The sequence below is a fragment of the Zonotrichia leucophrys genome, chromosome 1A (genome assembly GCF_028769735.1).
Source record: "Zonotrichia leucophrys gambelii isolate GWCS_2022_RI chromosome 1A, RI_Zleu_2.0, whole genome shotgun sequence".
NCBI classification, from domain to species: Eukaryota; Metazoa; Chordata; class Aves; order Passeriformes; family Passerellidae; genus Zonotrichia; species Zonotrichia leucophrys.
This window is the reverse complement of record NC_088170.1, coordinates 52,027,089-52,050,622: the sequence shown is the minus strand read 5'-3', so window position 1 is coordinate 52,050,622 and position 23,534 is coordinate 52,027,089. Positions and strand designations below refer to the sequence as shown.

The window sequence follows — 23,534 nt, the reverse complement described above, 5'->3', positions numbered from 1 at the left end:
TTTCCAGCTGCACAGACCTTTTCTCAAACAGAGGATTTGCTCTGTATGCTCTCCACCTCTCCTGCCAGAACCCACTGTCAGAAGGTGCAGCACTGAGATGGGCAGGCTGGATTCCAGCCCCCAAGCAGCCTTGCTGATGGCTGAACACCAGCTCATCCTTTCCACAGAACTGCTGTAATCACAAGCTAAATACTTTTAGGCCAGAATTTTTTTCCTGCCTCTGTGTGAAGCTGTGTCACTGTGCAACCAGGAATGAAAGTGGAAGGGTGTAAAGGGAAAACAACAGAATAGGTTGAATCCATGATCAAATGATGACAAAGACCTCCAGGGGAGAGATGCAATGCAAATTGTTCCCCTTGCTAAACTTTATAGTCATGCACCAGAAAGCACAGAAGGGAATTAGACCTCATGAGAAGTCTAATTAATTATGAGTTTTAATAACTTTGTAAATAAATGAATTATGGGTAAGACAATACACATAGCAGGGTTTTTTCTATCCCAAAAGGGTAATGAAGCTTTATGTTAATTGGGGAACAGAGCATGAAAATGCAGCTTCTTGTTAGATTGGAATACACATTGACTAAGATTCAGAATTATTCTAGCCCAGGGATTTTCTGTAAGATACTGTCAAGGCTAAGGTATAAGAATAGTGTAAACATTGCAATTATGCAAATGTAGATTTGATGCAAATATAACTGAATTGAATTTTAAGATTTCACCAAAAACGTGAGGCCTATAAGTATGCACAGTTTAAATACTGTAAGCAAATTGCATTGGATTATAAAATCATATCAAGATAACCAGCTCATATAATTTCATTTGTAAATTATAATATATTATAATTTCATTTTTCATAGAAAACTTATAATGTACTTTTTTTGAGGTGACTGATACAGGGAAAAGCAACATAGAACTCTCTGAGTGATCTCACCTTTACTTGAAAGTTAAACATATCTATGCTCTAAAGATTAGTTTATTCATTTCCCATTAATACATCTTTGGATAGAAACAAATAAGCAACATTGGGAATTGCAACCAGAAGTCAAAATTGTTTTCCCCTTCCTCAAGTTAAGCTCAGTCTCAGTAGAATCAGGCTGTTTTTGTTAATTGTCTCTACAGTTCCCCAGCTCTTGAATTCCTGATTTAACTGTGCCTTGTGCTTAAAAGGGGTCTCTAATTTGTAGTATAGGATTTTGAAATCAAGGTATTCTACTTCCTTGGCAAGTGTTCTACCCATTTGGCCATCATGCTCAGAGACTCCAACAAAGGAGTCTTAATGTGCTCAAATCATAGAATATGCTGAGTTGGAAGGGACCCATGAGGTTGATTGATTCTAAGTCCTGTCTCTGCATAGGACACCCCAAGAATCACACCATCTGCAGGAGTTTGGCCAAGCACCTCCTGAACTGTCAGTGTTGGGGTTGTGACCATTTCCCAAGGGAGCCTGTTTCAGTGCCTGACCACCCTCTTGGTGAAAAACTTTCCTGATATCCAACTAAAATCTCCAACTCAGTTTCATGCCATTCTCCCAAGTCCTGTTCACGACTTACAAGAGTCAAGAGATCTGTCTGTCCCTCCACTTCCCCTCGTGAGGTTGTTGAAGACCACAATGAGGACTCCCCTCAGTCTCCTCCAGGGTGAACAGACCAAGAGATCTCAGCAGCTCCTCATCTGGATTCCCTATCAGAACCTTCCTCATCCTTGTGATCCCCTTTTAGATGCTCTCTGATAAATCAGCAGATTTTTTAAAATGTGGTGCCTAAAACTGCCCCAGCACTTGAGGTGAGGCTGCCCCAGCTCAGAGCAGAGCAGGACAATCCCCTCCCTTGTCCAGCTGGTGATGCTGTGCCTGAGGCACCCCAGGACAGGGCTGGCCCTCCTGGCTGCCAGGGCACTGCTGGCTCATCCAGCCTGCATTGACCAGGACCCCAGGCCCCTTTCTGTGGTGCTGCTTTCCAGCCTCCTGCTCCCCAGCCCATACACACAACCAGAATTGCCCTGTCTCAGGTGCAGATTCTGGCACTTGTGCTTGCTAAACTTCCTACAGTTGGTGATTATCCATTTTTCTAATTCATTGAGGTCTCTCTGCCCTTGAAGGAGTCTGAATTTCTCTCAGGCTTCTATGTTTAATTTGTTACAACTTTTAATAATTAATTTGTTTAATATGGAGTTTCTGAATATACAGTTTTCATGAGACACTTTCAGCAAGGACATTACATGAAGCCACATGAAGTGAATAAATAGACTAAGAGTGATATATTAAGGAATGCTGGAATATCTGTATTTGCAGTGAAACACTTTGTGACTATGATTTGTGATACTTCTTGATTAGCACATATTACACATGAGATCCTTCAGGGTTAATGCAACTTTACCTTCACCTCTGCAAAAATGAACTGTTCAGTGCAGCATTGCAGCATTAATTCATTTCAACTTACAATTATTTTCTCCTAGGAAAAATGACTGTGAAGCCAGGTGCTTCATCCAAAATGCATCCCAAACACAGAAAAAATGTTAGTGGTCATAGCATATGAGGAAAAGTTTAATAATCAAATCTTACAGCTCTTAGATGTATAAACAGATGGCAAGGCATCTCAGCAGGTGTTACTGCCAGCCCTTTGGCAAGACAAAACCTCTCAGTGGATACTAAACCTACTATCACAACTGTTTGAGACAAAACTTCAATATCCTCTACCAAAAATATACCTCCCTTGCTAGAATACTTCATGTATTTTGAAAGCACAATTCAGTAACTAAGAGAAATTGTTCTGAATTTTGCATTTTTCAAAGCCATATTCACAATCCAGAAACAATTAAAAAATAATTTGATCATCAAGTTGTAACAGAAGACTTAGTTCAAAACTTCTCACCAGTTCCACGTCTTCTAGAAGACAATGAATAAATAAAGATTCTGCTTCAAAATCTGCTGGTTATGTTGAAAACATTGGCCAGAGAACGAAAGCTGAACTCAAACCCCCTCCCCTAATTATATATTTTGTGCCTAGAATTTACATGAAATGCATCAAAAATATTTTCATCCTTACTTTTGCTATATGCAAATGCATCCTGTACATTTCACATTGTATCTGGTTTCACTGTGAATTTCCATATTCCCTGGATACAAGTTAATTATGGATTGTATGAAGAATAATGTATTGTTCTAAAAATCTTTTTCATTTTCATTGAATCTTATATATATAAGACAAAAAGAAAGTTATTATAAATTTCAATTACTGTTCCTATTTTACAGAAGAATATTCTATTTTTCAAAGTCAGGCAACATCATATGCTTGTTGTTTTTACACATAATGAAACTCAAATTGGATCTAAGTACCAATTAGTTTAACCTCGTGGATGAACAACTGCAGCACTGTATTGTGAAGTGAGCTGTACTGGAATCTTTCCTACCCTGATCCAAATTTCTCATATTCAATGGCTGGCTACTGGCTGAAAGGGCTCCACCCTGCAAGCGCCCTCCTGAAGGCACCTTCTGCTGAGTCAGATGGAACTACCTGATCTGTGCTGGCAGCTTTTATCTGTCCCAGAGAGCCTTGCACATGTCTGGCTGACTGGTCAAAATTTGGGTGTGGTTGTTTGCCCTTGTTACTAATTAGTTCCATTGTAAACTACGTGAGGAGTTAAACAGCTATATACAGATTAGGGCCCTCCACCCACAACGAGGTTACAACGTCAGCTAAATTACCAAGATTTACACATTCATGCAACAGTGACCATTTAAGGTCTTCCTTAAGTTAAGAACACAAAGTTCACAAAAAGTTATGGAACACAAAAGTTATGAAAATGTGTTTAAGATAGAAAAGGATTCAGTTGCTGTTTGGCCATCTTCCAAAAATATGCACTTCCACCTCCCAAAAAATACAGCAATAGAGAGCTTGACCTTAGTTGGAATTTCTAAAATTGGAGAGGGGGAAGGCAGAAAGGCACATTTTGTATAACCCATGTCATGGCCTTTTATGATGAAATGAGTGGCTGAAATGAGGGAGTGTCTGACATACTGGAGGACAGGGTTGCTCTGTGAGGACACCTTGAACAAGCTGGAGAATGAACAGACAGGACAAAGCCTTGCACCTAGGGCAAAAACTACCTAGTGTTGGTATAGGCTGAGGACTGACTGACAGAGACAACAGCTCTGCAAAAAGAACCTGTGGGTCCCAGTTAAACAGTGAAATGAGTGTCAATACTGTAACTTTGAGGTAATTAAGACTTACCACTATAGTGTGCCACATCACCATCACCGTGGGTTAAGGGAGATGATTATTCTCTACTTGCCATTCCTGAAGCCACATCTGCAGCACTGTGTCCAGTTTGGGCTCCTAAGTAGGAAAGGAATACTTAGAAGATTAAAAGTATCCAGAAGAAGGTAGTTCCAGGGGTTGGAGCATGTGACAGAGGGAGAGGCAAAAGGAACTTCATCCTGAAGAGAACATTAAGAGGACATAATCCCAATGCTTCACTGAATGGAGGGTTATTAAGAAGGAGGAACTTCTCACTTTTTTGAAGATGAATAGGAAAAGGACAAGAAAGAATGGCCATTGGCACTGTCTGGATGCCAGTTGCCCTCTAAAGCTGCTCTATCCTTTCCCTCCTCAACTGCACAGGGGAGGGCAAAAATAATGAAATCTCATGAGTTGAAGTAAGGATGGGGAGAGATCTGTCAGTGTCACGGGCAAAACAGACCCAGCTTGGAGAAATCAATTGCACACAATCAAAATCAGAGTAGCATAATGAGAAGTAAAATTAAATGTTGAAACCACATTTTCCCTACTTTTTCCTCCTTCCAGGGATTAACTCTCTTCCCAAATCTTTACCTACTCCCCAGGAGTGGTGCACAGGGACAGGTGGTTAATATTGTTATGGTCAGTTCATCACATTATTTCTGCTGCTGCTTCCTCCTCAGGGAGAGGAGTCCTTCCCACAGGCTGCAGTTCTTCATGAACTGCTTCAGCGTGGGTCCTTTTTTCAACGGAGGAGAAATCCTTCAGGAACAAACTTGCTCCAGCATGAGTCCCCCATAGGATCACAAGTCCTGCTGGCAAACCTGCTCTAGCATGGGCTCCTTTCTCCACAGGCCACATGTCCTGACAGGAACCTGCCAGGGTGAGCTTCCCACAGGGTCACAGCCTCCTCTGGGCACCCACCTGCTCTGGGCTGGGCTCCTCCAGGGCTGCAGGTGGATCTCTGCTCCCCCTGCTCCTCCCTGGGCTGCAGGGGCACAGCTGCCTCCCCATGGGCTGCACCAGGGGAATCCCAGCTCTGGGGCCTGGAGCACCTCCTGCCTCCCCATCTTCCTTCGCTGACCTTGGTGTCTGCAGGGCTGTTTCTCACATATTCTCACTCCTCTCTTCTCTGGCCACAATTACTTCTGTGCAGTAACTTTTTTTCTTAAACATCTCATCACAGAGGCATTATTATCATCATTGACTCACTCAGCCTTGACCAGTGGTGGGTCTATCTTGGAGTTGGCTGGCATTAGCTCGGCTACATGAGGGAAGCTTCCAGAAGCTTCTCAGACAAGCCACTCTTACAGGCCAGTCACTAGCAAAATCTTGCCACGTAGGCATAATATATTGGATTAGAGGGAGGAAAAAATCCTGAGAGTGGCTAAACACAGAAACCCAAATACAGCCAAAAGACTCTAGATTTCCATTGCTGGATTATGATTTGCTGGTTGATTTTTCCTTTCTTACTTTTTGATCACTCAGTAAAATTGTATTGGTGACATGGCTACCAATGCTCATAGTAAATGTCCAAGATGCAAAGTTAAACTGCTATTAACCCTATTATTTCAATATCCGTAGTGCAGTGTCATCAGTGAAAATGTAAGATCATTTCTGAGCCTGACTCCCACGTCTCCTGGGAGGTGGGGAATATTAATTCTCTAAGTTCAATACTTCTCATGCAAGTACAACAGTCAGTAAGCAGGCTGTTGTGCAGAACTAGAGCTGACAGCTGTGTTCATTGCACTTTGTTACCCATGAGCCTTACAGTTTTATCCAAGTGCTCTCTACACAGGCTGAACACAGCTGGTAGAGATTATGCCTCTTCCGCTGTGTGTCTAAAACACAGCAGAGCTCAGGATGGAGCTAAACTCAAGGTGAGAGCACCTCTGGACATACACAATGACCTGTGTTGGGCTGTCTGACACAAAGGTTTCAACTGAGTTCTGCTCTACCTCAGAGTTAAGATACTATTTGGTCTACTCAGCTGTTTGAACTATTCTCTGACACTTAAGGGGTTTCCAGTTTTTTAACCAAAATCCAAATGCAACTGATGGAGTTTGAATTTGGTCTCATGTTGCTTTGGAAAAAGATGTATTGATTAAACTAATGTCCATATTTTAAAAGAAGACATTGTTGTGCACAAGTTGATGGCCACAGATGGTAAGGTCTCTCCATGGCTGACTTGAGAAAGTGTGAGACATCTTACTGTCACACTGACTGTAATGTGACTTGGAATTTTGTCTCAAACCATCAGTCCTATCTCCATTAAGTAATGTTATTACAAGCCAAAGCTTCACAGATTGTTTTTGTGTTAGTACCATCACCAAGTATTTTTTCCTGCGATGATGTGCTTATTCCTGACATTATCTTACAGCTTTTTCTCCAACAGCAGAAGTTGTTGGTTAGGTGTATGAAGACTTAATCTTACCTTTCCTTTGGCAAAAGCCAAGTATCACCTACTCAACAACCCGAGGTGCCCACAGAAGCGCACTAAGGCAGCACAGGCCTCTGTGGAAACGTGTCTGGAGACACCAGCTGCCCTGCCACCCACTGCACTGCACCAACGTCCTGTGGCCGATATTTGGCATAGACATCACACAATTATCTTTCAAAATACGAGCTTTTCCTTCAAGTGTTCAAAACATTAACCTACACTTTTCTTTGGTAGGTCTATTAGTGGTTTGGTTCATGAAATAAATAAGGCAGGAGACTTTTTCTCCTTTAAATGCCTTTATTAAAAGTGATCAGCTCAAGATTGGGCAGTTGGACAGGTCTGCAGTCTCCGTCATCTCTCCCAGGGTGACTCGGAGGAGGAAGATATGGGCAGCTTTGTTCAATAGGGGCAGAACTGGGGGTCCAATACTCGTGGGAGCCTTGGGCATGACCCTGGGTTTTCAACTCCGCAGCCTCCCCCCCTCCAGCTCCTGGCTTCGGCACGACTCCCAAGCTCAGGGTGAGGCCACGAAGGTCTCCAGCATCTCCGCAGGCTCAGCACTCCGTTCCTCACGTTTAGACATCACTCTAATTTCCCAACTCTGTATTGGCTCGTTGTTTGGGGGTCTTTTTAGCAAGCTCGGAGCAGTAGCTTCTCATGGCATGCTGGTCTTGGGGTTATTTTGCATGTCCCCCCCTCCTACGTTTGGTCTTTTCTCCTCACTGTCTGGGGAGGTCTACGCCCTTCACCGTCTCGGAGAAGAGCTTTCAACCCAGCCCTGGGCAGGGCCTTTATTGATACAAAATAGAGTTATTAACGACAACGACTTGTAATTATCATAACAGACAAGCAGCACCCCAGCAGTAACTCTGGTCTGACTAGTCTTTGTAACTCTTTTCTCACAAAAAATATTGGCAGATTTTTTGTTTATAACAGTTCATATTTTTTTTACACTGTAAGGGCGCAGACCAGGCTGCAAGGGGGCAGAAATGCCAGCTCCAGGGATGTTGGCTGCTCCCACGTGCGTCCCGGCACCGGTGCGCCAAGGATGCACGGGCGGTCAGCGCGGGCCTTTCTCCCCGCCGGGACAAAGACAGCGCGGGTTCCCGCCGGCGGCTCGGTCCCGTGCCCGACGCTGCGCCTCAGCCCGCCCGGGGCTCCTCCCGCGCCCCGCCACAGCCCCGCGGGCCGGGCCGCCCCCGCCGCCCGGCACCTGTGCGGCCAGGCCGGGGAGCGGCGCCTGCGCACTGCGCGGGCTCTCGCCGTCAGGACCGCAGTCACTTCCTGCCCCCGTGCCCATCCGGCTCCGGGGTCAGCGGCCGCCGCTCTGGCGGGACAGGGGCGAATAAAGTTTAATTCGGGAAGAGAGAAGCCGCCCGTCCTCTCCAGGTAGGGCCGGCCCGCGGCGCCCGCCCGTCGCTCCCGCCCCGTCCCGGCGTCGGCGCCCGCTGTCACCTGCGGCCGCGCGCCCCTCCCGCCCGGCCGCGCGTGGCGGGCGCGCCCCGCTCCGGCTCCGGTAGCGCCGCGGAGCGCCCGGCCCGGCGGCGGGAGCGCGGCTGCCCCGGGTGCCGGGAGCGCGGCTCTCCCCACGGGACCCCAGGGACGCCGTCCCACCGCGGGGCTGCGGGACGAGGCTGCGAGGTGGGGATAGAGCGCGGCGGGGCCACCATGGAGGGGGCGCGGGGCCGTGCGGCCGGGCCGGGCCGGGCGGGCAGGGCGGCGGCCTGGGGCTCTGCCCGCGGCCGAGGCGCAGGTGGCGGCGGGGCGGGAGCGGGGCCGTGCTCGCCGCCGCCGTTGCAGAGGGCGTCGTGAGACCTGCCGAAAACAATGGGACTTTCTCCTGCGCCAGGGGTGCCGCTGCTCCGGCCTGCCCGGCCGTAGGAAGTGCGGGGATGGCGCGCTCCTGAGCCCCTTGCGCTTCGGCAGTGACCGCTAATTTGCTTATTTTAGCAGAAACGAGCTGCTGGATGTAGAAGGAAAGTAGGTCTTGCGCACGGAAAATGCCTCTAAGGGACAAGTGTTGTCAGACTGACCACCATCACCATGGATGCTGTGAACCAGGTATGGTGGTGTGTGATGCTTGGGCTGTTTTGCATGTCTCCTTCATGAAAAGCTTGTAGAAACTCTTGTGAGAATGCGAATCTATATCACGAGTGTCAGCTCTAGGTATAAAAAGTCTCTGAATTTTGTTTGGAAATGTGGGGTTTTTTTGTATCCATGAACTATCACCTTAAAATCATTTCAGGAAGAGACTATTTTAGTTCCTGCACGTGGGATAATCCTCAGGCCACCACATGGGCGTTGTATGAAGTGAGCAGAGGAAGTCAAGAGCATGTGTAAAACAGCTCATCATTTTGTTTCCAAAAAGTGCAGTGTTCTCAGTTGGTTTTTTTTTTTTTTTTTGTAAAATGGTGTTTCTAGCAATCATTTGCACTTGTTTATATTTTTATTCTGTCCTCTCTAGTAAACTCTGGTGAAATTGAAAATCTTAGTCTCAGAGGTGAAAAACCCCACCTAAAACAACTCTTCACATTCCATGCCTGAGTGATGTGAAAGATGCCATAATTGGAAACTGTAATGAATATTTTGAAGGTTCAGCCAACCTGTTAGATGCTTTTGAAATTATTCTGCTTATTGTTAAAATTGGTATTTTTAAAGGCTATTTGGTTTCTTTTTGCCTTGTTGTGGCATTTATTTGTATGCTTTCACTTACGTTTTTGAAAGAAAGGTGCAATTTGGATGCTTTCACTTCTGTTTTGAGAAGAGAGGCATCAGTTTGGGGCATTAACAGATAAAGATGTGAGCACAGTGACTTTGATTATGCCCCTTTAGTGGAATGTAATTTGAGAGTAGATATTGTTCAGTTAGTAGAAATATTTCTTTGTGTTGATGATGAAATGGTTTTGTGTTGTTCTAATGCTTTAAAAACACAAAAATATTTTTCTTGCCTGACAAATGATGTGTTAGGTCTTCTTTACCTGTGTTACTCCTGTTGCTGTCAGTTGGTGTTGTACATGCATATTAGAGGCTATATACAAACCACAATGTTTTATTTTGAAGTGTAGGGATTAGGTTAGTAGAATACAATATGCCATTGTGTTGGAGATCCCCAAATGATTAGCTGAGTCGTCATGGTTGTTATGTGTGTGTATTTATAACAGTATATTATGGGACCAGAATACTTGGGTGGAATGTTCATTCTTTTGTCGTTTTTTACAGTGCTTTGTTTTCTGATGTTCTATTCAGCTAGAATTAATTTATAACCTTTTAGCACAACGTTCCAGTCATAATTTGTTTAGTCTTTTTGCACTTATTATCGCTTGTTTCATACTATGCCTCAATTGGCCTTTATTAAAAATTAATTTCTTAGAGATCTTAGTGCTACATTTAGAAATTAAAACCTTACAATGGGGTTAAAATCAAACCAAATGTTCAAGGTGGGAGCCAGTTTATGAAATCAAGGTTGGCTGTTTAGTCAATAAGAAATATAAAATGAGACCTAACTAATGATTTTGCAACACATGCTTCAAGAAGTGTTCTTATTCCTGTAAATCTGGGTTCCCTCTGGGCAAGGCTTAATTGCCATATCTATATACAGCAATGGAGTGCCATTAATTTTCATGTGCATAAATACTGCATATTGGAATTGCTAAAGAATCTGATTAAGATATGTTTTAGTTTCAATAGCCTTTGCAAAGAATATGCGTCGGCGATGGAGAGAGACAGGGAGACTGATTTGGTGATCAGAATCTGATTTTATTGTGGGATACAAACACTTCTATACTATTTCAGGGAGACAGTAATGTGTACTACAATGATTAGGTTAAATTCACATACACAAACTTATGCATATATCAGCATCTCTTGCTTGCAGAGTTTTATGGGATTTTCTTTTCCCTGTAAACCTGTTTGATTTAATCTTCTTGCAATCTAGGTCTAATTTTCAAAGTTCTGTTTGCTTTTGCCAAGGCATCCTGTTAACAAATCTCTTATATTAACCAGGTCCAAAGTCCATGATCTGTCTTGTGTTCCCCAACATTCCAACAAAGATGATATGGAAAGAAACATCAGAAATAAAGTATTCCCTCAGCAGTTTATTTGAGCCGGAAGAGTTTATTGAATGCAGCTTTCCTGGTTAAAAATACTGTGCTAGGTTTTTTTTGTATATGCTATGCTTGTACTTTTTTCCTGATCATTGCTACTTCAAATTTGGCTTCAGTGTTTAGGTGCATACTGGCAACATTGAAGTCATGTGGTGTGCTGTGAAGTATTTGGTAATGCTGGTAATAAATTAATAATTTATTATTAAATTACTATTTGATAGTGCTCTTTTGTACATGTTACTTGGTTTTAACAATGGGAGTCAAGTAGATTGTTCTGGGGAATTCCTTTAATTTAGAGATATTTCTACTGAGTTAATTTGGTTTTATATATTTATGTTTTTAGGTTTTGTTACATGTAGCTTTGAATACAGACAAAAAAGTAATCAAAATGACAGCAAATTGTCAGAAGGTATCATAGCTGGAAAATTCACTGTTGACTGTTTTTTAATTCAATATAATTGAAAATTTTAGAGTAAGGCTACTTTTACTATAGTCCTAGCTGTTCTTTTTAACTAGTTTACTGTTACGTATGGAAGATTCCTAAATTACAAAAATTACCTGAGTGTTTTCTAATGGCTTATTATCTTTTTATATATTTTAGTGCATCTGTTGGAACCTGGTGATCCTCCGTTATTGCAGCAGCCTCTGCAGACATCAAAATCTGGTATTCAACAAATCATTGAGTGTTTTCGATCAGGTAGGGAACCGTGCCTGACCCTTAAGAAGTTCATTACCTTGTTAAAAGGGTTATGTTTATTCAGTGTATTAAAATAACTAGCACCTGACTTTATGCATATTTGCAAAATATTTGTAGATCTTTGGAATTAGGTATTCCTTTTAATAAGGGTTTTCATAGAAAGTGATGAAGATACATATCTTGCTGTATAGTTATCCTTCAGAAACCTTAAAAATTGAGTTTGTTCTTCTGCCTTGTGTCATTTCTGCTGCTATTATCAATGAGTTTATAATAAAAACTCCTGAGGTGAAGAAAAAACTAAATCTTGAACATCGTAAATTGCTTCCTAATATTAATTTTAAGGCATTCCTTGATTGATTTTGGGAGTTGCAATACATAACAATGAACAGCTAAGCATCTGGGGAGGCATGCCAGGGAACATTGAAACCTTCAATGTTTTCACGCTGTTTCTACACTTCTGATGTGGCAAACCAAACTTTTTACTTTCTCAACTTCTTTACTGCTACTATCTATGCATTTCTGGATTTTTTTCCTGTAGATCTTTTAAGTATGTGAAATGTGTTGTGTATAAAAACACTGTTGCTGTGCAATGAGATGCATGTCCTGTCTGAGTCTTGTAAATGGGCACAGTATTGAAGTTGTCCACAAGCGTTTCAATAACTTAATACAAAAACAGGATGTGTGATTATTCATTAGGAACCTTTTTTAGTTTGCCTGAGGCCTCAGAGATAAATGACAGGCTTCTTTTGCTTGAAGCAGATTAATGGAGTATCTACTGGTAGGTAATAGCACAAACTAGTTGCAGGTACTTTGTCTCTGAGCTGCTTCCAGATCGTCCTCACTGGCAGGTGTTAAACTGATAGCTTACTTTGATATCATCAGTCAGCTGCATCCTGCATCAGGGAGGTCAGACAGAAGGCAAGAGGACTCAGACAAAGATTTTACTGACTGGTTTTAAACAAGCCACATTTCATTATGGAAAGAGAGTATTTGATTCTTGTGGTAAAGGAATAGAAATTTATGACAGAGTATTGCACATAACTGTTTACGTAATTTTATCAAAAGCTTCTGTCATTCAAAGCATTAAGAATAAAAAGTGAATTTGAATTTTTTTTTTCTAAAAAAGAAACTGCCTGCAAGAGGCATAAATTTTGGAATTTCTGATAGAGATATTTATGACTGGTGCGCTCTACTGATTTATTGTGACTTTGATGTTATTCTAGCATCAACATTTACACATATTAACAGAATTTGACAAGGTATCACCTGCATTACCATCACAATATACAATTAAATGTAACTAAAAAAGAGAGAAGACTTCAGTAAGTTAAATCTTTTTTTGCCCTTACAAGAAGTTTCTGAATGTTGGCAGTTTATTTCAAAAGGACTAATAATTTTTCTTTACTCTCATCTGTGAAAAGTTTCACAGATGTATAAGGATGGTTTGAAGCCAGAATGACTACCATGTCATACAGTATGATCTCCAATGTGTCATAAAACCTTTAATTTCATCCCGTAATTCTTAAATCCAGTAATTTGTATTGGAAAAAACCATTTCAGTCCTGAACAGGGACTGAATATAACAGGAGAGAGAATGAGGAACCTGTATATTCCTTGACTGGGTAGTAATGGAGAATTTTTTTTTTTTGAGAATGAGGCTTGTGGCTAGAGCATGCATGAACTTCATGGAATTTTCTCTATGTGGAGCATCTTCAGTTTTGTTCAACTGGATTTTCTTTATATGTGAAATTCAAATGTTGGTGAGATCACAGTAAACAACTTGCTTTTGGGAGGAACTCTGAACAGTTTTTATTTGTTGCTATATCTAAATATAGTAGTATATATAGTAGTAAATATAGTTTGGTAGTCTGTTTGTAAAAATGCAGGTCAAATGAGGGTGAGGTTAGTAACACTCAAAGAAAGAGCAGTGGGTATGGCTTGGGAAGGTATGGAGGGGACAGAAACTGTGGTAGCCTCAGATGGTCAAGTTTGGATACTATTTTTAAGGAATTGTTGAAGAAGATACTGTGCTTTGCTAAAACTCAGATTTAGAAAGCTTTGTAGTACTCTTACTGCACCAAGAAATAAATTTTCTTGATAAGGCCCATTTGTATTGAAGATCTATTGCCTATTATGAAATTATTAGTATTTGAAAGATTTTAATTTAGAAAATAGTTCTGCAGTGTGTTTGATCTTTGAAAAGAATTCTTAAGAGAAGTGTGATGAGATGACAGAACACTTCACCTTGTAGTTCAGCTTGCAGAATGTCTTGCTGCTGCTCTTTCATGGATGTTTGATATTATTTATTGATGGTCTAGGTCATTATATTTTTCCTTGTTTGATTAGTTTTGAATAATTAAATTTTAGAAAAGTCAAAATAAGTAAAATAGCTGAATTTGGTTAGTTAGTGCTTCTTTCTAATTTGGGGCAGGTAATCATCATTTAGTAGTCTGTTGCTAATTTTAGGCCTTACATTCATAATTTTCATGAGATGAGAAATGAAGGACTAAGTTTGAAGAGTAAAAAACATGGCAGGAGCTGGAATACTTCAACAATGCTAGATCTAACCATCTTTGTATACAATGAGTGATTGTCTGGAAGCTGGCATATTTTATCACACTGTGTTTTAATAGAGATCTTTCAGATTAAGTTGTATGTATTTTCCTTTCTTCAGGCTGAAAATATGCCTACATTTCTGCTATCACCTAAGTGTCATCATCTTGGACTTGGGTTAGATATCTAAGGGTAGTAACATTTCTTGACCTGTTAGTTATTCTCTTTGGTTTATTCAATCCTTTAGTTTTTTGCCTTACCAGGTGCCATTTCTATGTGAAATAGCTGTATGTGTCTTGTTTTCTTAGCACTGTAGGATAACCTTAAAGAAAAAATACTACAGGCTTCTTTAAATGCTCTAGGTGCTTATTATTTCCTATTGGGCAATTGTATTGCAACAACCAAATACTGTAGTAAGAACTCTTTCCTAATGTTAGATGTTAGTTTTTATTGTAAATTGTTGCACTTTCTCTGTAAACTGTAATGTGTGTAATCCTTGAGGGATTTTTTTCATCCCAGTCTTGTGTTCATAGTGAAATTTGGAGCATGTATCATAAACTTTCAGTACAAGTGAAGTAGCACTAACAAAAGATAAAATGCTGTTGTAATTATTTGCGGTCTGAAATGTTTCCACTGTCATGGGATGATGTGAATTAAGAAGTGAACAGAAAGTCTTCCATAAGTGTAATATTTATTTTATTACAGGAACGAAACAACTTAAACATATCTTGTTAAGAGACGTGGACACCATTTTTGAGTGTAAATTGTGCCGGAGTCTCTTCAGAGGATTACCAAATTTAATTACTCACAAAAAGTTTTATTGTCCTCCAAGTCTTCAGATGGATGATAGTAAGTCTTATTAATTTAAATGTTTAATAAAGCTCTGTGAAGTTGAAAAATTTATCTTTCATTACCATTTACGCAAACATCCGAAACAAAATGCAAAAAACCGAGGTGGATCTAAATTTCTGTAGTGTATAATGTATGTAGATCACTTTTATGTTATTGAAGGAGCTACACTAATGACTTTATATGAATTAACAACAAAGAGCCATGCTAATATCATAATTAGATAGCTAGTTTATACATCTAATCTTTTAATTGTCACTCTTAATGCTTTTTATTTCTTCCCCTTATTCTTTCCCATCTGTCCTTTACTGTGAAAGATACCAAAAGCATGTCAAAGGACTGGGAAGTCCATCTTACAGAAGGCAGTGACTCTAACAGGGTGTTTCAGTTTTAGGCAATAATAGCTCTGATGGATTTTGGCTGCTCCTGTGAAGTGACCTGGGCCAATATCCTTAATATTCTCCTGTACTGAGAGAATACAGTGCTTGTGTCATGGATGCAGTCTTTTGGTTTTAGTCAGTATGAAGCACAGGCTAAAAGTTTACCCTTCTATTTAAGGATCTGTGCTTGAATAGTGCTGTCTCTTTTCCCCTGCTTCACTTCACCATATGCTGCTTTAACATATCCTATGTGATCATGCCTAGCCCAACATCTTTGTTGTGGAAAAAAAGCTTTATTATTAAAAGAAGTTACTTAAATGATGAGGAAAAAGTTAAGAACTATATTTTTTATGGAAAAAGAAATATATTATAGTCTCATTCCAGTGATGGCTTTTTGTTAATCTGAGTAAAGTTGATTAATTTGGAAATGTGTCAGCATTCAAAAGTGTTTGTAGAGCTAATTATCTTGATCTCTTCACTAGATCAGTATAGGTGCAATGAGGATTTTTCTTTCCTGATTAATGCCTTACTGCCTCAATATTTCAAAGATTAGGAACAGAGATATACTTTGATTTTTTTTTTCTCACATGGTGTCAGTTGTAAGGAGAAGGTGAAAAAGCTGGTACTGTCCCCTTCCTTAAATGAGCTAACTTGGCCAGTTAGAGAGTCACAGAGCTTCTCTGTGACAAGGGGTGACTTGTAGTTACCAAGCAAGGTTAGAAGTGCATGTGACTTTAGATGTAATAGTTTCTAAGCAAAATAAGGTTACCCTGAGGAAAGACTTAATATCCAGCTCCTGGCATTCTAGCTTTCTTTTAACTTTCTGATTAACTTTCATATGTTGATATGAAATAGCATGCAAGTAACACAGAAATAAAATAACTTCCAGTGTTCACTATGAGGTGCAAATAATAGGAATAATATTACACACCGAATAAAACTGTATAAATACTTTTCCTTTATATAAAATTGAGTATAGTTATTGGACTAAGTGAGAGTTTTTTCAATAAGTAAAAGATAGTGAACAAGAGCTGGGAATCAAAGTTCAGCACACCATGGTGAAAAATCCATGCACTCAATATAGTCATGAAGTAGTCTTAAAAGGTACTATAAAATAGGAAAGACTTTTTTACTCTTGGTGAAAGCTATATAGATAGGCTCATTTGAAACTGACTGTAAAAGCTGTTAAAAATTCAGTGTTAAAAATGGGTTTGGAGCTACAAAACGCCTGTTTTTTGTACTGACACTTTCCATTTATTGCTGGGTGTGTGGAAGGAATAACTGACTGTGGGTTTTTAATTAGCTGTTACCAGGACTCACATCTTTAAAATTATCCACAATAATTTGAGCTGTGTCATCTCAGTGCCTCACCTTTTTGCTGTAGGACCCCAGCTTCCTAGTTGTGCCATTGAGGATGCTCTGAGTGTCACACTGGGAACTAGAGCACTGAACTAATTTGGCATCTAAAGGGAGAATTTTACTGAGACCTGTAAAATATGATCTACTTATATCTTCATGCAATGCTCAGGTTACACAGATGTTTCATTCTTTGGTAAGGATTCACAGAGGTTCAGAATTCACAGAGAAGGGCTTATTTCCAGAATTAGGTTCCTTTATTGTGAGTGCCTGTAACCCACAGTAGGAAAATCGATTTTTAATGATACTTCAGGCTTAGTTGCACACCTGCAGAACAAGCTCAGTCAAATGATGTTATTCTTTCAATTGATACAGTGTTTTAAAGACTAGCTTAATTCCAGTCATACAGATATTTAGTTCAGGTGGCTTTCACATTAGCACTCCAGGAGGGTTATTTCCGATGCTGGCTTTTAATAAAAAGGCAACTTGCAATGATTACCAAAAGCCTTTGAGTGTTCAGAGAGTACAAAAGAGGATTTGTGGAAATTTGTAGATTTAATTCACGTAGTGGTTAAAAGCTACTTTGAAATTGAAATAATTGGAAATTACCAAATCATTAAAAAATACCTTTTCCTCTTTTCACAGACCTCCCACATACAAAAGATAAGCAGAGTCAAGCCATAAATGACCTTCTTGAAGCAATCTATCCAAGGGTAGATAAGCAAGAATATATAATTACATTGGAACCTATAGAAACTAATCAAAATGCTGTATTTCAATATGTGTCAAGGACTGATAGCCCAGATGAGAGCACAGAAAGTAGCCATACCCCTGATCAAGCTCCAGTACAGATCCAGGAACCCAGCACTGAGCAACCCAAGACTGTTTCAGCTCCAGCCCCAGTCCCAGCTGGGGATACTCTAGAGTTACCTCCTGCTGATCCTGTTACAAACAAGGTGATATCTACTCCTGAAGAACAGCCACCAGCGGTAAATCCTGACTTGGACTCTATGGATAATTCTGATTATGGCCACCAATTGATTTGTTGCCTCTGTAGGAAGGAATTTCATTCGAGACGCAGTGTACGCCGGCACATTCGAAAAGTACACAAAAAAAAGATGGAAGAACTAAAGAAGTATATAGAAACAAAAAAGAAACCAAACCAGTGCTCTGCAAGAGGACGAAATAAGAATGTTCTTGTCGCGTTAGGTAGGAGTTGTCCTGTGTGTTATAAATCATTTGCCACAAAAGCCAATGTAAGGAGGCATTTTGATGAAGTTCATAGAGGATTAAGAAGGGATTCCATTACTCCTGATATAGCTACAAAGCCTGGGCAACCTTTGTTCTTGGATACAGTTTCTGCTAAAAAATCTCTTAAGACCAGAAAACAAAAGTCCTCTTCAAAGGCTGAATACAATTTAAGTGCATGCAAATGCCTTCTGTGCAAGAGGAAATATAGTTCACAGATAATGCTGAAAAGGCATATGCAAATTGTTCACAAGATAACTCTTTCTGGAAAGAACTTTAAAAGAGAGAAAGGACCCAACAATGCTACCAATGGCACAGAAGTACAAGTTGAACCAGCAGATTCTGTAGAACCTTCACCCCCTTCCATTGTGCTTTCTCCACAGAATGAATTAAAGGGAACAAATCATTCAAATGAAAAAAAGAACACACCGTCAGCACAGAAAAATAAGATTAAACAGGACCCTGAAAACCCTAAATCAACCTCTAAATCTACCACTAAATCAACCTGCAAATCAACCACTAAATCAACCCCTAAATCAACCAATGCATCTGCTGCAGGTGGCCAGCAAAAAGCCAGGAAGCCAAAACTTTCAGCTGGCTTTGACTTCAAGCAGCTTTACTGTAAACTGTGTAAGCGCCAATTTACGTCTAAACAGAATTTAACAAAGCACATTGAATTACACACAGATGGAAATAATATTTATGTTAAATACTACAGGTGTCCACTGTGCTCCTATGAAACGCGTCGCAAGCGCGACGTGATCCGACACATAACCGTGGTTCACAAAAAGTCGCCACGCTACCTTGGGAAAATAACAGCTAGTTTAGAAATAAGAGCAATAAAGAAGCCAATTGATCTTGTTCTAAATAAGGTGACAAAAAGAGGCTCTCAGAAGGATGAAACAAAACAGATTGGTTCAAAACAGGATGTCACCTCTAATTCTCCCAATAAAAAGTATGAAGGAGCTGATGTTGGCATTGAAGTAAAAGTAACAAAAAACTTTTCTCTGCACCGATGTAATAAATGTGGGAAAGCATTTGCCAGAAAAGCTTTTCTAGAACATCATAAGAAAACCCACAAAGCAAATGTATCTCATTCACCTGAAGAAAGTAAAACCAAAGGCAGAAGTACAAGATCTAAAGCTGTTGTCTGGTGAGGAAAAAGAAAAAGTGTTTTGTCTTTTTTTAAAAAAAAAACAAACCAACAATACCACTGCATTTCTTTTGCTGTTGTTGATTTATTGCTGAAAACATATTTTCCCATATATTTTATGGTTTAGTGGTTAAAATGCAAAAGTAGATGACAAATTTGTTTATTTTTTAGCATTTTGGAAAAGAGTTAAAATTAAATTTGTCATTGTAGAAAGATGGAATGTAGATTAAAGTGTACTAAGTCAACTCTTTAAACTGTCTTAAGGCATCTGCTGTAATAAAGCTAATATAAGTACATTTTTAAAGTAGTATTTTTTAAAAATTAACTGTAATTTTGTATTGTTTGAATAACTTAACTCATATAATTAACTTTGCTGCAGCCACTTGAAGAAGTTCTAAAAGTACTAAAGTAAAAGCTGATAACAAAAATTTCTATGAACTTAATGGAATTAGCATTTGTTAATTTAAATTTTTATTTTAATGTGCATTGCCCACACATTGTCAACAAAAGTGCACAGAGCAGGTTTTTAAATGTAATTTGGTTGTTTAGTTGCTTTGATTTAAAATCATTATGGGTTAGGTGTCTGCAAAGACCGTTGAAGTCACCAAATTCAGAATTCCATTCTTTTAATGCTTATTTATATAAGCCCAGGTTTGGAGACTTTTGGTCATTTAGTTTTTTAAATTGTTCCAATCTTATCAAAGTTTTTGCTTTAAGCATTGGTATGTACTGAAGTCTGGCCTAGAATTTTTAAACTTTTGCTTATGTGGTGCTCTCGGAATTTTTTACACTTGGAGGGGTTGTATTTGTAGCTACTCAGTTTTCCATAGGCCTTGCCATGGCCTATTTTTAGAGGACCTTTTAAAAAAGAAAATATTTGTGTGCAGTCACTTTGTGTTTCAAACTGACCAACTGATGGCTGAAGGTTGGGGATTGTACAAAAAACTATGATGAAGAGAGACTGTAGTGATAATTTTAGGAGTTTTTAACGTCCTTATGCAGAATCATTCTAGCATATTTGGCAAAAAAGAGCAAAGTATACGTGCCTTGTTCTGTATTTCAGCTCTGAAATGCTGTTTTCTGGGAGGTGATTTGATTTGGGTTCAGCTTTCACAGTGAATAACCACCTAGTTATATTAAATTGTGATGTGGTGCTTTCTTGGCTTTCTAATAAATCCTGACCAAATTAGGCAGAACTTCAAAAATGAACTGAGTTGAACCCTGAATTATGCTGAATTCTAGAGGGGGGAGTGACTTATGCATTTTGAATAAGAATTGAAAATTTAACCTTGTAAATTATTTATGTTGTGTAGTTTAAAAGAGGATTATATGGGTGAACTCGAAGTATTAATTTATTCCCATTTCTCTTCAGATAGGTTCAAGTGATGTTCGGAAAGTTTGAAGTTCATTTGAATGAAAAGGACTTTAGTTTGTTGGTGGAACTGCTAATTCTTGATAATGGTACTATAAGGAGGAAATACTTTCATAAGCTGTTTTTCTTACAATATTAAGAATCATTCTGACTGCTTGTGGGACAGTACCACTTCCCAAAGCACTGAAGTAGTTGAAGTGAAATGCACGTGGTTCTAAATTAGCAGTTATCTCTATGTAGTTGTAGTTTGACCCAGTATAGAACAAACTTCCTGAAATTGAACAAGAGTACACCAGAGACAAGTTAATGAGCAGCAGCTTTGGAAGAAGGTGGATTTTCCTCATTTAGGAAATCTTCAGAAAATTCATCATGCATACTGGCCCTCCCTGGCAGTGCTAATTGATGGACAGCTCAAACTTTGATGTGATATCCTACTTTGGTAAACGTTGTATTATACACTGTTTTAAATTTATTACAAATGAATGTATCAGAGCAAACAATGTAGTGTTTATTGGCTGAATTCTGCTAATTTTTAGTATTTGCCATGAATTCAGTTGGTTCATGCTGACTAATTTCCCAGTTCAAGGACATTCTGAATTTCACTGTGCTAAGTTGCTTCAAGGACCTCCATTTTGTTTCCATATGTGGTTCACAGGAAAACTTTGTAAACATCTAGAAAGTTTACAAGAATATCCACATTCCTCTATTCCTTAATTTTAAAAAAAAAGTATACACAAGCACTTTAATGATAGTTGCAGTTTATTTTTTCAGTTTATTTTTGAAAGATCAACACACTAATGTTAATATGAAGGTAGTGAATATTTGCTGATGTATTATAGACAATCTGTGCACAACCACTTATAATGTTAGCTTAATTCATTAAATAGTAATAAAAAGGGAGGATAGTTTGGGAGATACTCAAAATATATTTTCTCTCAAAATCATAAATGACCACTATGGGTAACACTTGACTTTGTGTAATTGGAAAATGTTTAGATATCCTTTTTTTAATCTTCTAATCAAGATTGTAGTAAAAAAGTTGCATGCCTACCATTATGAAGTTCTTGGCAGGTTTCATGCAATCATGGGTTTTGTTTCGGGTTTTTTTTTTGTTTGTTTGTTTTTGTTTATTTTTTACCTTTTAGAAAATATTTTGTTTAGTGATTTGTGTCAAATTGCTACAATTTGAAAGGTATTGTACATCAGATGAAATACCATGTTTTTTATATCGGTTCACTCCCTTACTTAGGGAGGTGCCTCGTGTTCATATATACTTTTTTGTATAAAATATATCTAAATGTTGATCACAAGATCAGGAGTAAAAATACTTTTATGGATAGAGAACTATTTGGCCCTGTTAGTGCATTGCACTAAAAATACTGTGAATGGGAACTAAGATTGTAGCTTTGCTCAAAGTGTTCTATATTGAATGTACATGCTTTTGTTTGGATAAATGTGTACTGTATTTGATGGAAAATAAAGCAGACTGGAAATTATTTTTAAGTGGGCATAAACAAAAAGATGTTGTGTTTGTAAACTTGGGATATCTGTCACTCCACAGTTGGGAATTACATTGTTTGCATTTTGTAAAGGTTTATTTGTTGATCATTGAAGCTAGTTCTTTGTAGTATTCTGTTGTAATAAATGTTTTTTTTTTTTAATTAAAAATTTGGCATTTGTGGAGTGAACACTTCACACTGGTGGTCTACCCTTGCTGTATTTTTGGCAAGCACTGCTCATGTTGGCCTTTGGTTCCTTGTAAAGGAATCTCTTCCTTAACTAAGGAACTCTTGTTGTTACCCTTGTAGAATAAAATTCTGAAGAAGACAGGCTGTGATAATACTGGCATTTTTTGTTTTGATGCTTTCCTGCCGTTTCAGTCTAAGGCAGCTTGGATGTACTTGCTCTGTGTTCTCAGCACAAGCCACAAGCCTTTCCAGTGCTAGCTGATTCAGCTCTCTTGGCTGAGCTGGATTTGCTCTTGCACATTACTTATATGTTTTGAGCCTGACAGTCATCTCCTTTATTAAGGGCAAAACAGTCTGCTTTGATGATCTTCCACAGCTGTTGATGTTATCTGAAAGAGCTGAGTGGGCTCAGTGGCAGAGCAGAGACCAAAAAGTGCAGTCCAAGGTTTGCAGCAGACCTTTAGTGTACACGTGCTTACATTTTTTCACTCTGTTGCTCAGATGTTTTCTTCTCCAGGATGTTGTGGTTTTATAGTTCTCAGCTTGTGACTTTCTGCAGCAAACAAAGGGATTTTTTGAGTTACTGTCTTGTGGCCAGGCAGGTGGGGTGGATCTTAGACTGAAATGGATGTGTAAATTGTAATCAGCTTCCTTCACAACATACCATCTAAGTTTCAACTGCTACTCTCTGAAGAAGCAACTACCTGAGAATGAACAAGCCTAAAATGGACGCATCATCCTTTAAGTGTGTAAAGCTGCATTTTCTATCAAAAATACATTCATGATGCTGACAGATAAGGAGATCAGTAATTTGTCTCAGGTATAGAAGTGGTAATGTCTTTCCAAATTCAGTGAGACGTTTCTCTGCATGGTGTTAAACTGGTAGTGCATTAGGTGGTGGGTTGACTCAGGTTTAGGGTTGGGTGTCTGTGCTGTTTCAGAGTACTTGTTCCCATTAGTATAAGTTAGGAAAACAAGGTGCATGACTTTGTTAACCTGCTCAGAACTGAACAGATTGTGACTCTGGTCTCTTTTATTAAATCTCTGTACATAAATATTGCCATTTGCTTCCTCAAGGATCACTTGCATATGTGAACAAATTAGGCATTGTGAAAAGGGTGTTTGACACTGAAAAGACCGAAAGGACTGTTTTCTTACGTGTCAGTAATGTCCTGAAGCTCGGGCTGGAATCTTCAGTTTGTGCAGGTCATTGTTTTGACATGAAAACAGCTCATAAATTGCACTTCATCTGGCATTTGCTATTCTGAGTTACTGTTTAATTATCATTATTTCATGATTTTAACTCCAGAATTTGCTTTTCTGCTATTCAAGGTGATACTGGATATACTCCACTTAGAAGAGTTATTTTCAGCAAGCTTTCAGTTAACAATTACCTTATCTGGGTGCAGTGGTAGGATGTTTGCTTTCATTGTTTTCTCTGTGTAAATGTTAAGGCAAGT

At 39.3% G+C, this 23,534-nt stretch overlaps 1 protein-coding gene across 4 annotated transcripts; it reads left to right on the top strand.

Moving 5' to 3' along the window:
* Nucleotides 1-7,964: 7,964 nt before the first annotated feature.
* On the top strand, nt 7,965-22,221 carry ZNF800 (zinc finger protein 800). 4 transcript variants are annotated; one of them, XM_064702750.1, is made up of 6 exons: nt 7,965-8,064; nt 8,626-8,736; nt 11,380-11,475; nt 14,734-14,877; nt 17,259-19,014; nt 20,391-22,221. In XM_064702750.1, the coding sequence occupies exons 2-6, from the start codon at nt 8,676-8,678 to the stop codon at nt 20,398-20,400; spliced, it is 2,067 nt and encodes a 688-aa protein (XP_064558820.1). In that variant the 5' UTR covers nt 7,965-8,064; nt 8,626-8,675; the 3' UTR covers nt 20,401-22,221. The 4 variants fall into 4 exon arrangements, with proteins under 4 accessions (XP_064558820.1, XP_064558824.1, XP_064558821.1 ...); XM_064702754.1 differs by having other exon boundaries at nt 20,387-22,221; XM_064702751.1 differs by having other exon boundaries at nt 7,974-8,064; nt 8,629-8,736.
* The last annotated feature ends 1,313 nt before the right edge of the window (nt 22,222-23,534 follow it).